Source organism: Larus michahellis, chromosome 7 (genome assembly GCF_964199755.1).
Source record: "Larus michahellis chromosome 7, bLarMic1.1, whole genome shotgun sequence".
Lineage (NCBI taxonomy): Eukaryota > Metazoa > Chordata > Aves > Charadriiformes > Laridae > Larus > Larus michahellis.
In genome coordinates this window covers 32,822,396-32,835,780 of record NC_133902.1, presented here as the reverse complement: position 1 = coordinate 32,835,780, position 13,385 = coordinate 32,822,396, and the positions used below count along the sequence as shown (strand labels likewise).

At 35.0% G+C, this 13,385-nt stretch overlaps 1 protein-coding gene across 1 annotated transcript in view; it reads right to left on the bottom strand.

The window, feature by feature from the left end:
• The window catches only part of TTN (titin), a 244,263-nt gene that overhangs the window by 118,106 nt on the left and 112,772 nt on the right, over positions 1 to 13,385 (bottom strand). Inside the window, exons 147-161 of the mRNA XM_074593977.1 lie at positions 13,244 to 13,324; positions 12,192 to 12,275; positions 11,633 to 11,713; positions 10,888 to 10,971; positions 10,318 to 10,401; positions 10,032 to 10,112; positions 8,854 to 8,934; positions 8,218 to 8,298; positions 7,898 to 8,005; positions 7,618 to 7,698; positions 6,551 to 6,631; positions 5,367 to 5,447; positions 5,037 to 5,117; positions 4,668 to 4,751; positions 4,225 to 4,347 (exon numbers count right to left, since the gene is read on the bottom strand). Of these exons, the coding sequence (XP_074450078.1) occupies positions 4,225 to 4,347; positions 4,668 to 4,751; positions 5,037 to 5,117; positions 5,367 to 5,447; positions 6,551 to 6,631; positions 7,618 to 7,698; positions 7,898 to 8,005; positions 8,218 to 8,298; positions 8,854 to 8,934; positions 10,032 to 10,112; positions 10,318 to 10,401; positions 10,888 to 10,971; positions 11,633 to 11,713; positions 12,192 to 12,275; positions 13,244 to 13,324 (1,296 nt within the window). The remainder of the gene's footprint in view (positions 1 to 4,224; positions 4,348 to 4,667; positions 4,752 to 5,036; positions 5,118 to 5,366; positions 5,448 to 6,550; positions 6,632 to 7,617; positions 7,699 to 7,897; positions 8,006 to 8,217; positions 8,299 to 8,853; positions 8,935 to 10,031; positions 10,113 to 10,317; positions 10,402 to 10,887; positions 10,972 to 11,632; positions 11,714 to 12,191; positions 12,276 to 13,243; positions 13,325 to 13,385) is intronic.

Genomic DNA, 13,385 nt, shown 5'->3' with positions numbered 1-13,385 from the left:
GGGCAAAAAACCCCTTTATGTTACCTGAGATTCTTGGTAAAATTATAATGACAGACATTACATTAAAAATGCAAAGTAAAACGTTCTTTTCCATGTATCTTATCAGTTTTGGTATATAGAATTTTAGATTCTGAACACATATGAAGGAGATTGGGAGAGTCTCTCAAGTTCCCTATGTATTTGCCATTCTAAGATTAGAATTTATACACAGCACAGAACATAGAAATTTCAGGTAATCACAAATGGACACGATAACAGACGTCAGAAGGAACACGTAAGACAGTAAGAAACAGTCTCATTCAGGCTGATGTACATGGTGACAGGTACCTCGAACTGGTTTAAGTTCTGGCTTTTTTGGCGCAGTAACAGGTGTGGGCTCTTCCAGAACACCTTTCTTGGGCACCTTGGGCACTTCAAAGATATTAGTATATTTTAGTTTTGTATATGAAACAGTAAGACAATCAATAGTACATGCACGCAGTCTTCTTTGAGAAAGTGCTGTGGTTACAGTCAGTCACCAGTTACGCTTTGCTTCAAACACGTGGAATGACCAGGGTGTCAAATATATCACAGAGAGGATGGGAATTCTGTGTTTAGTTTCAGAGTCAAGGTGGAAATGTAGAAAACATATGCCCTCTTCGTAACAACTGATTGGAGATTTATTTATGGAATCCCACTGTATTTAAGTATCAGTCATGTATCGTAAATGACTGTGTGTTCTGTGCTGGTTTTGGCAGTCACTGTCATCTTTTTACTTGTCACTTGGGTATTGTGACTATTTTTGTTCTTCAAGTAGACTTCACCTTTCTTTTTCTGTCTTTGAATGTTTCTTCTCTTTTTTTCACTTCGCACATTCTTTCCTGTAAGAGCTCTGGCTTCCATTCTAATCACTAGATGTTGCTTATAACTGTTTCCTGTTATATTAATTTAAATTATTTAAATGTTTTAAACATCATCACTGTGAGGTGGTATTTCACTTGAGGAATGTCATTGTATTTCAGATGGAGAGAATCTGGTGTCAGAGGGAATATTTACTTCTCTGGCCAGTACTTGGGACTTTCTAAAGAAAATGAAATGATGCAGCACTGCATCAATCTACGGTATGTACAGTTTTAGAGTATTTTATGTAATTTTTTAATATTTCAATTATAAAATGTCTCATCCTGAATTATCTGAGAAAATAAATACCTCTTACAATGCTCAGTGAATTAGTTGTTCACAAGAGCTTTATAGGTCTTTGGTGCTATTCATACAATGTAATAACTTCGCAAATCACAGAATGGAGAATGTTCACGTATGACCAAAATACAGGCCAATTATAATTAACGGTTTAAAGAAATGATTCTGCTCCATGATGGTACCCATGGCAAGACAGGTGCGTGCAGACATTTGCAATTATTTTGCTGCATGTACAGAAATCGCTAGTCTCTGCTGAAACCTTCAGTTTCTAATTATTTCGTCCTTTCTCATAGAATCATAGAATCACTTAGGTTGGAAAAGACCTTTAAGATCATCGAGTCCAAACATAAATCTAACACCGCCAAGTCCCACTAAGCCGTGTACTAAACCATCTCTACCAATAATGTGAACAACAGTTTATGCATCCATTCTCTCATTAGAATCCATAAAGTTTTGGCATTTATTGGTAGACAGGAGTTCATCAAAGGTCCCTTCCAACCTACGCAATTCTATGATTCTATGATCGTACCTGCTTTATTTATTGCTATATCTTATGAAATCAAATCTTACCTCCTAAACTTTTTGAATATGCCAAAAAAACAGTACAACAAAAGTTTGGATGGTTTTAGTTGAGGATACATCTGATGCCCCTGCACAGCAATTCATATTTGGTACATCTCTCTCACATTTTAGATATCAGATTATACAGTGAAAAATTGATTTAAAATAAGATTAATTTAAAAAAACCCAAACCCCTTCCTTATGATGATAGTCATGGTGGTATGTACCTTTAACAAGTGGAGCTCCTGGTTTTTTAGGTACAGCAATGGGCTCTTTCTCCTCTGGGACAGCCATCTCAGGCATCTCAGGCACTTCAAAGATATTAGTGTATTTCATTTTACAGTTACAATACAACTGAACATAAGCACAGAGACTGAAACACAGAGGACAACAGAAATGTTCTGAAGTAACAATTTGGCATGCACTCACACTCAGTGCAGTTTGTTTAGCAAGCATCATTCAAAACCTTAAATTCAAAATGACAGACAGGACAAAAGAGGTTAAGATAATACTTAAGAGAAGAAGATTAGATGTGTTTATCTTGCATTCATGATAACATGTACCTCTGGCTGATGGAGGTTCTGATTTTTCAGGAACAGCTACAGGAATTTTCTCTTCTGGGACAGCCTTTTTGGGCATTGCAGGCTCTTTAAAGATATTAGTATCATTTAGTTATGTGTATTAAGCTTTAAAACGAGCAGTGAAACATAGTATACTCAAAAGAAGAAAAAGAGATCCTATTCATAAGAGGTACCTTTAGACCGTAGAGCTGCTCTCTTTTTGGGTATAGCAACACTGTCTTGCTTTTCGTCCAGCTTGGCTGGTGGTCGTTCCTCAGGTGCCAGAACAGGCTCCAGTTCTTTGGATGCCACTTCAGGTTTTGGTTTTTGAAGTGTCGTAGAAGGCTCTAGTTTTTGGGGTGCTAAAATTGGTTCTGGTTCCTCAGGCACCACAACAGGTTCTGGCTTGCGTGGTGCCACAACAGGCTTCGATTTTCTGGACACTGCAGTAGTCATTGATTTTTGGAAATCTGCAACAACCTCTGTTTCTTCAGGTGCTACAATGAGCTCTGTTTTTTGGGGTGGCAAAAGAGGTTTTGTTTTGGGGGGCACCATAACACGCTCTGATTTTTGCATTGATGAAACTCTCTCTGACTCCTCAGGCACCACAGTGAGCTCAGGTTCCTTGGGGGCCATGAATGGCTCTGGTTTTTGGGGTTCCACAATAGGCTTTTGTTTTGAGGGCATCACGCCATGCTTTAGCTTTTGGGGTGGCACATCAAGCTTAGGTTCCTCAGGTACCACAACAAACTCTGGTTTCTCAGGCACTACAACATGCTCTGTTTTTCGCGGTTCCACAACAGGCTTTTGTTTTGGGGGCATCACACCATGCTTTAGTTTTTGGGATGCCACATCAGTCTTGGGTTCCTCAGGTACCACAACAAACTCTAGTTTCTCAGACAACACAACACGCTCTGTTTTTTGGGATATCACAACAGATTCTGTTTTTTGGGATGCCAAAACAGTCTCGGGCTCCTCAGATGCCACAACACGCTCTATTGTTTGGGTTGCCACAACAAGCTTCTGTGTTTGGGCCACTTTAATAGGTTCCAGTTCTTGAGGTTCTACCTCTTGAGGCTTTGGTGTTGGGAGTCCTGCAATGGGCTTTGGTTTTCGGGAAACTGGAAGAGGTACTTTCTTTTCTGGGAAAGTTGTCTTGGCCACTTTATGTACATAAAAGATATTAGTTCTAAATTTAACAACTGCACAGACAATCATACCAAATTTAAGTGAATCATAAAACGTAAACCCACAATTACAATGAAAACATTAAATACATATCAGGTATCAATCATTTATGTTGGCCTTTTTAAGGATGCATATACCACATTTGGCTTTTCTCCATTTTCTCTCAACTGTACGCACACGCCCTGCCCCCTAAAGCCTCATGTCCCCATGTGCAAGTGCACACGTGCATTGATAGTATAACTTAAGCTACAAGTAAAATCCATGATAATTATAAACAGAAAGGACAGGACAAAAGATATTAATAACATTGCAGGTAATAAGCTGAAGACTCAAGAATTAGCAGTGATGGCATCTAGTTTTTCTTGGTAGAGCTTCTGGCATTTCAAGTACATTGATATCTTCTGCTCTTAGCTAATAGAATGAGTACTTTCTTGTCTTCTACTATATCACTTTAAAGATATTAGTTGTGGTTGTTTTCATGAACCCAAGTGGGTAGAATAGTAAGAAAAATCCAAAATAGTAAGAAGAATTGAAGTATAAAATAGAGACAATTCAGACATCCAAGATGTGTCACTATTCTTCAAAAAGACCCATGTACATCTGTTTCACACACATATGCAGATACACAGAACAAGTATAATTTAGAATCTCAGAAAACAGAAGGCCTGGAAAATCACAGTGTTAAAGAAAAGAAGAAAAATATTACTTTTGTTATTTTATTAGTGTTGAGATTTACCTTGCTCTGGTAGAGGTTCTGGTTCTTCAGGTGCAGCCTTTGGTTCTGGGACAACCACAGGTTCTGGTTCTTTAGGCACAGGTATTTTCTTTTCTGGAACAACTTTCTTCGGCACCTCAGGTTCTTTAAAGATATTTATTTGTTTTAATTTCAGGAATTTGAAGAATAGGAATTAAAAAGGTAACAGTAGCTCCAAGGTGAAAATTATCAAACAGCATCAGAAAAAAAATACCCCTTAAATCATCTGTGGGTTTTTTTGTCTTGACTATTAATAGTCACTGTTGCTTACTAGGAGCTATTCAAAAATGAAGAAGACAACACAGTCTGTACCATTTATAAATATTAGAATATAAAAAAAAGAGGATTACACAAACTTTAAAAAGATAATTTTTAGAGAAACAGACTAAAATTTCTGGGCAATTTTATCAGTACTGAACATGTACCTTTAGGCGGTGGAGGTTCTGGTTTTTTAGGAACTTCAATGTGTACTTTTTCTTCTGAAACCACTTTCTTGGGCACTTCAGGCACTTTAAAGGAAGTAATTAATTTTAATTTTATGAAATTCAAATATAATGTCTGCAGCATTAAGACATTAAGAAGAAGTAAAACTCAGGCACATCAAAAGCATCAGTGGGTTTGGATGTGAATATTAACAGAAATTCTCTCTGATGTCTCTCTGAGTTACAGATGCAAAAACTTAAACAACAAAAACATTTTATAGACATTTATGGTAAAAGTTAATTACCAATATGTTAAAATGGTACCCTAGACAATGAAGGGATTTTCTTTCATTAATTATGTACAGCAGTTACCTTTAGTTGTTGGAGGTTCTGGTTTCTTTGGTACTTTAACTGAAACCTCTTCTTGGACCACTTTCTTTGGTACCTCAGGGACTTGAAAAATATTAATAACTTTTACTATAAGAATTTAATAAAGAACATTAAAGCATAGCAACAGAACAGTATTATTGGGAACACTAATTACCAAAATCTATTTTTTTCACACAACACACTTTTTCACTTGAAAAATCTTTGACAACAGAAGAAAATTCTAACAGACATCTTGGGTACTGTGTTTTATAGTGTTAAACAATAAAAGAGTGATGTTCTTGATTCTATTATTTTTTTCTTAATGAACAGTACCTTTAGCTGGTGGAACTTCAGGTTTTTTAGGCTCTGCAACTGGTATTTTCTCATCTGGGACTTTCTTGGGCACTTCCGGCACTTTAAGATTAATAATTATGTTAATACTAAGAATTTGAAGAAATTTAAATAGCAGTAAAGTGGAAAAAGAAACAAACAAAATGACACCAGGTAACATCAATTAAACGTAACACCCTTTACCTTTTTGCTCTCAATCTAGATCGAGAGTCATTTGAGAGGAGTAAAGAGGCTGCTCCCAAAAATGAAATATGAAAATCCCAGTTATAAGATAGAAAGATGGGGAAACAGTATCAAAAAGGTCTTATCAGCAGAAGTAATACAAATTATTGCCATAGCTTTATTAATGACAAGTGCCTTTAGCTGGTGGTACGTCAGGCTTTTTAGGAACAGCAACTTTGACCTTCTCTTCTACAACTACTTCCTTGGCTGCTTCAGGCATTTTAAGGAAAGAGATTATTTTCAGGTATTATATGGCATTTTACAGCTAAGTTCAAAGCTTTTCAGTAGAAATTGCAAAACAGGGAAGTTTCTTAATGGAGCCATTGATCTGACATGTTAATAAGTCTTAAGGTTTTTTTATGTCCCTGCAAAGTGTGAGGAAACACCTCAGAGTTTTTTTTGAGTTTCTTTGCCTCCTACATTACATTATTTTTCCATTTTATTCAACCACCTCCTGGATCTCCATTTGACTAAGGGTGCCATTGTGCATTCTGCATTCCCTGTCACATTCTTCTACGCACAATCACTTCTTGGTATCAATTTTTCATCTGTACATGGAGGGTTTTCTCCTGTGTTAGATATCTGCATCACTTATTCTGTACTTTGAAATTATGAAACTTTTTTGGGGGGCTAAATTTTCACTGTCACTCAGGAGTATTTCGGATCACAGAAGCCCTGTTTTCTCTTTAAGATTTCTGCTATGGTTCTCAAGTATCAATCTCTTCTCTGCCCAGCCATCATCAGTATTTCTAACACATTGGTACACTGATTATAGCTCTGATTCAAAAAGAAGAATTTTCAAAATAGTAGTATATATAGAACCGTGGGCACACAAAATAGAAGTAATTGGACAACACAAACAAAATGTCAAAAAACTTAACCTGCACAATCAAGGCAGAGGTTTTTTTCTCTTCCAAATTTTAGTTATCTGTAGTGCAACATACCTTTGGCTGGTGGTGGTTCTGCTTTTTTAGGCACAGCAATGGGTACTTTCTCTTCTGGAATTTTCTTGGGCACCTCTGGCACTTTAAAGAAAACAGCATTCAGTTCTGTTATATTTCAGGCATTTAAAAATATGTAAATTATTAAGAAGAAAGAGTCTCCCAAGAAGCATATCAGAAAGAATCGTAAGATCAGATATAAAAAGAGATATGTTGCATACTATTACATACTACTGGGATTTTTTTATAAATGAGAAATAAAGGGTAATTTTTTCTTTTACTATAAAACCTATTGCCCAAGAGAAAGAGAAGTCTCCTCAGAGAGTCACCGTTATTGACACGTAAGCTTTAGGTGGTGTTACTCTTGGTTTTTTAGGCAGTGCAACATTTACTTTCTCTTTTAAGACAGACTTCTTGGGTACCTCGGGCATTTTAAAGATATTAGTGTACTTTTAAGAATTACAAAAATAAAACATGCAATACAGAGCAATAAGACAAAACAAGTAGATGTATAAGGATACTCTGGCAACAGTTACATGTCCTGAAAAGTCTCTGTGGCTCTATCTCTCTGGCAAATAACTGTTTGAAGCAGCTTTGCTGGCGATCTTTTGTCATGCAGTGCTGACACGTCACACAAACTGGTTGTTCAGACAGACTTCTAAAACATCTGAATGAATTGAAACAGCTGTTTTCTGTGCCTAATGCTATTTACATTCAAAATTAAATCAATTGACTCCTAAGTTTAACATGACCAATGTGAAAGAGGAAGTGTATAAACTTCTTGCTTGAGTATTGATAGAATTTCTGAGGCTGTTTCCGGTACCTATAAACATGCATGAAGTGAAAATATCTGTTCTGTAAATCTCACTGTGTGTTGACTCAGCTAGAGTATTCCTTATTTTTAGTCCCTTTGACTAGTTTCTGATACAATTCCTGTGCCATCACAATGGATTACTCTTGGGTAGAAGAAAATGACAAACTCAACTAATTTTTAATGATTGACAACAACAAAACAAGGGACAGAAGAAACTTGAAGAAAAAGGAGAAGGAAAGGGTATGTTGACCTATACCTTTGGCAGGTGGAGCTTCCGGCTTTTTAGGCAGAGGGACGGGTTTCTCTTCAGGAATAGTTATCTTGGGCATTTCAGGCACTTGAAAGATATTTACTGATTTTAGTTTTAATTTTATGACTTAAAGACAAGTTGAGAAACAGGAAAAGGGACATATAAAACACAAAGGCCACAAATCTGACACAAGTGGACCACAAACTATTAAATCAGAAACGATGTAAGAAACAGACATAAGACGTTATCAGTAAAAGTCCTAAGTTCTATTAGGCTGTCAAAGTACCTTTAGATGGTGGAGATTCTGGTCTTTTAGGCACAGGAGTAGGTTCTGGTTTTTTAGGCACAGCAATAGGCACTTTTTCTTCTGGGACAGCTTTCTTAACTGTGGGCACTTTAAAGATATTAGTTCATTTAAAGAATTTATATAGAATAGAAAGACAAGTCATAAAAAAGTCCTGTTTGTGAGGTAAGTAAGATACTAAAAGAATGAACATAAGTATTAGTTACATTGAACGAGAGCTAGACCATGAACACGAATAATCAATTTTCCTGGAATTGATGACTTTGCAAATTGCAGGAAGAGATGATGAAGAAGATATATACCTCTAGCTGCTGGAGCCTCTTCTTTTCGATGAACAGTAGAAATTTCTTCTTCTATGTGCACCTCCTCATAAACTTCATGTACTTGAAAGATATTAGTTTAAATACTTAGAAATCTTCAGAACATAGACAATGTGAAATATAAAAATCAAATACAATCAAATATTCAAGCTCATATTAAGATACACAGGTCTATTTTATATCTAACCTCAAAATCAGGATTCTTTCGAATGAGGGAAGAAAAAAATTTTATATTCTACCCTGATCTGATCTGTGCAGCTTGCCAGAAGATGTGTGATATGTCCTGAACTGAGCTACTTCCTTGAGGGCAAACAGTTAGGCCCTGTCTATTAAGTTCTGTCACTTTTTCTACTTTGTTGTTTTTCTCCTCAGACTGATCCAAGTAGCAGGGTCCCTTGAAATTGTCTCTTTTGCACATAAAACTAATTTCCCCCTTAAGAACAACTACAGGTGATATAATTTTTAATTTTTTAAAAAATTATATGTATATTGTTGCAACTACCTGAAGCTGTTAACTAAACTTGTTTATGGTAGACAGAATGTTCTCAAAAAAATTAAAGATTTACATATGAAAACATATTTTTTTATCCTTCAAATCCTACTCAGAATTTCTTGTACCTTTAATGCGTGAAGCTTCTTCTTTAGGTAGAGCAGGAGGTATTTTTTCTTTGCGGATAGCTTTCTTTGGTACTTCAGGAACTTAAAAATATTGGTTTATTTTAGAAATTTGCATTAGGAAATAAGTAGTACAGTTTTGTAAAACAATAGAAAATTCTACTAGCACAATATGAAAATACATGGCATCAGCCTGTGAATACAACTCAACAACTTCACTCTCTGGAGTTCACTGTTTTTCTAACTCCTAACACTAACAGGTCTGAATTTGCCCTTCTCTGAAAAGATAGCAGTTAGGTGTTTTTTTCTTATCAAATAATCTTTAGGAATTTTTGCAATTTAAAGGTTGGGGGTTTTTTTGAAATTTCAAAATTACCCATAAAAGCAAGGCAAAACTCCAGTGCAATTAACAAAAAATTATGTTTCAAATGTCTATTATGTTCCCCAACACTGGAATTTTATTACAAAACTATGTTGCTATGAAAAAAAAAATTGTGGCTTTATATTTTGTCCTGATTTGAAGTCTCACTTTTTAATCTTGACTTTATTAAAGCTCCTGACATGAATGCAAAGAGTGCTTCTGCAAAAACATTTCTACCACAGCCTTTTATATTTTTTTAAAATACATTGACAGAGAAAGTATTTTGGGAAATAGAACATGAGACAAAAAGTCAAAAAAATATAAGGCTAATCCCTGGCCCTGCTGTGAATTTCGTATCTACCAAATTTCTTTGTATTTGTCTAATTTTTTCTTTTTAATTTTTAAATTCTTGATGCAAAATCTATCAATCTGTTTGAGCAACTGCTACCACAAGACAAAAATAAGAACTTAAAGAAAATGTTCCTTGGATTTTTTTTTTCCTGAATGATGAATTATTATGTCTTAATAATTGTTCATTAGTTTAACATATGAAGAAAGATGCTGAAATATTTTTGGAATTCTTTGTAAATGGTTATGATTATTTTTTTAATTTCTGATGTCCCTGTATGTATTGTCTCTTTCTATGATAAAAATAAACAAACAAACAGACAAAATTTACTCTTGCAACAAGAGATCAAATGGAAGAAAACTGTTTATAGCACCTCGTCATGTTGTTCAAGAAAGACAAGTATGTTGGGTTTCTCACTTGCTACCTCACTTTTGAAAGGGGTTAGAGAAAATACATTTGGAAGTCATGTACCTTTAGCTGGAGGAGCTATTTCTGTAGGTACAGCAGCAGGTAATTTCTTCGGTGGGACAGTTTTCTTTGACACTGCAGGTACTTCAAAGATATTACAGTTTTTTTAAGAACATTATAACATAAAATATGGAAGTAACAAAGAAGCAATGACAGACACATAGTATGAAAGGAAACAATACGATGAACACATTAAATAACAGATAAAAACACAGATGGAATGATGAAGATGAATAACTAATTCGTAGAGAAGGTATTGCATTATAAATTGCTTGAATAGTTGGTGTACCTTTAGCTGCTGGAGCTTCTGGTTCACTAGGAATAATAACAGGGACTTCTTCTTCTGTTGGAACTTCTCTGTGAACTTCAGGCTCTTTAAAGATATTAGTTTAGTTTACATATTTTAATATTATTTACAAGACAAGATTAGAAAGACAACTTATAATGCAAAAATGCAGACATGTACATAGACAAAGACCTGTTTGAACATAAATTATTTAAATATCTCTGTATGCCAGCTCAAAAATTAATTAAGTCTTACTCAAGATGGCTCTTAAAACAGTGCCTACTTAAGTTCATTTCTTTGGTCCAATGTGGCTGAAGTGCTTTCCTGGATCAGAAACTTAGTTTCTCTCTTATTTATGTTTCTTTCTCCCATTAACAGAGGGGAAAAGAACATTTTAAAAATGCTAAACTCTAACTAAATTTGGAGGGAGAGAGGGTCTCAAAGACATGGATGGAAGTTACTTTTAAATAATTGGAAAAAAAAATATGAAAATGTCTCATATTTTACAGAATCTAGAACATGAATTGATATATTCTCTGTAATTTACTGCTTGTAAAGGTGTCATTAATGTACCTTCATACAAAGGAGGCTCCTCTTCTCTAGGAATAACAGTGGGTACTTTCTCTTCAAGGACAGTTCTCTTATGAAACTCAGGAACTTCAAAGATATTAGCTTTCTTTTAGTAATCTCAAAATAATTTTCAACTTTTAAAATCCCAAACAGAAATAAACCCAGAAAACTAAGGTTGAAGTCCCATATACTAGGTTTGAAGTCCCAAATACAGCGCCTTTCCAAGAATGAAATATTATACAGTTCTAGAACTGTCTTGCTGTAACAATTCATTATGTGAAGAAATTTATAGTTTCTGCTCTCAAAGAGCATAATCCATTTGCTTTTCTCACTGTCTTGTCATGCTTTTCCTTCTGATATGGGTAACAGCTTTAAGGGTTTTAACTTACTAACTCTTGCCCTATTACTTCCCCAATACCATGACCAATGCATTGGCTTCAAAACCCCAGTTTAAACTAAATTCACAACTACATCACAAATATCAAAGCACTGAAGGTTTACATACTGGTCGTGTAAGGAGTGATACCTCCTCATCATGTTTTCATTCATAAATAAATGTATATACCATTTAGCACACGTATAGCACATATCTGAAATGTTTTCAATCTGTCACTGAGAGCTGAATCTCCTAGACTGGATACTCTTGCCATGGTGTAACAATAATAAGGATCATTTTAGAAGGGGTTAGTTGGGACAAACAACGCACTTATTTCCTTTCCATAAAATCTCATATCAAAAGTTCCTTTACCTTTCAGTGGTGGAACTTCTATTTCAGGTGTATGTGTAAGTTTCTTTTCTTCAGGGACAGTTCTTTTGACAACAGCTGGCCCTTTAAGATATAATTTACTTTTAGGGCTTTCAAAGTTATTTGGAAGAAGTTAGAAAGAAGAAGAGCAAATCTAAGAAGGAAGATTCATGAAGTAACAAAGAATTAAATGCTCCTTGAAAGAACATCTATTTTATGAAGATTAGACAGAAGAATAACATATTAAAAAAATATTCTTGACAGATGGCCACATATTTGGATGATGGAATCTCCTCCTTTTTAGAAGAAACAAAAATATTTTTTCTTTCTGAACTACTTTCATATGTAGCTGAACAACAGAAAACACGTTTTTTAAAGAGACTCACCTATTTTCAACAAATAACTTGACACCGACAGGCAAAAAAAGACTCAATCACAAACAGTTGAAAAAAAAACACCGTGGGGACATGAAACATATGAACACCTCTTTCAACAAATAATGAAGACAAAAGACTGAAAATCAGACTTCATGATTCATGAGAACAATGCAGACTAAGTATACCTTTAGGTGGCGGAGTAATTTCCTTTTTAGGGACAGCAGGTAGTCCTTTTTCTTTTGGAACAGGTTTCTTCGGCGCCACTGGCACTTTAAAGACATTGGTATTTTTTTTAAGATCTTTTGCAATATGAATATTATTTAAGAATAGAAGTTAAACAAAAAGCAAACAATTCAAAGAGTCAGAAAATTTAGAAAAATACAAACTACAGTATCCTAAATTGCTATTGAGTGATGACCTTGCAGGCCACCCATCTGGATTATTTTGCTTGGATTCACACAGCTAGAGTCTTCAGTATTCACTGAAAGAAAAACACTGCCCTTGTTGGGTGATTTTTTGACTGGGATAAGTCTTAACAATTAGGTTTCATGAACTATCATCTCTAATTAATGACAGCAGAGAATATGATAAGGTTTTAAGTTCCTATTAACTAACTCCAAGTCTTTATGGGAAAAAAAAAAACCCTTTCCCACTGGTTTTGTTTTGATAGTTCATATGAGAAACAACTATAAAAGTTAGCACAAAATGAATTTCTGTCAAATTAAGTGCTCTGCACAGAATATTGCAGAGCTCCAGACTAATACAGAAACTCTACTAGCATCCACTGACAATTGCTATTCATTACACTTATCTTTTGTAGAGCCTGATACAAAGAATGCCTATTAAGAGCATATGCACTCCAGCACATCATTAGGTTGAATAAGGTCCTACTTTTTTAGGATTCTGTAGGAAACTAGAGTTTCACTGATACGGCACTATAGCTCAACAGACTTCTATTAATTTATTCATCTGCTTGTTTTCAATGATTAACTATAAAACATCACTAATATCATGACAGAAAAATTAAATCTTGAGGGTCCTGCCTGCACTTTCTTAGTCCTCAGAAAATGTCTGTTTTGATTTCTTAAAGAAATATTATTTTTTTAGTAACAATCCCTGTCTTTGACTGTACTGCAAAAGAAAGTTAGGGGTCCAGCAATCAAATCAGACTAGGCAAATTACTGGATATGGGGATTCAGAAGGCTGTGTTTTTAAATTTAACTAATAGCTGATGTACCTTTAGCTGGTGGAGCTTCTTTTTTAGGAACAGGAACAGGTACTTTTTCTTCTGGCAGAGGTCTTTTAGGCACCTCAGGCACTTTAAAAAATATTTCATTATGGATTTTATTTGTGAGGAATAACAACAGATACAAAGACAA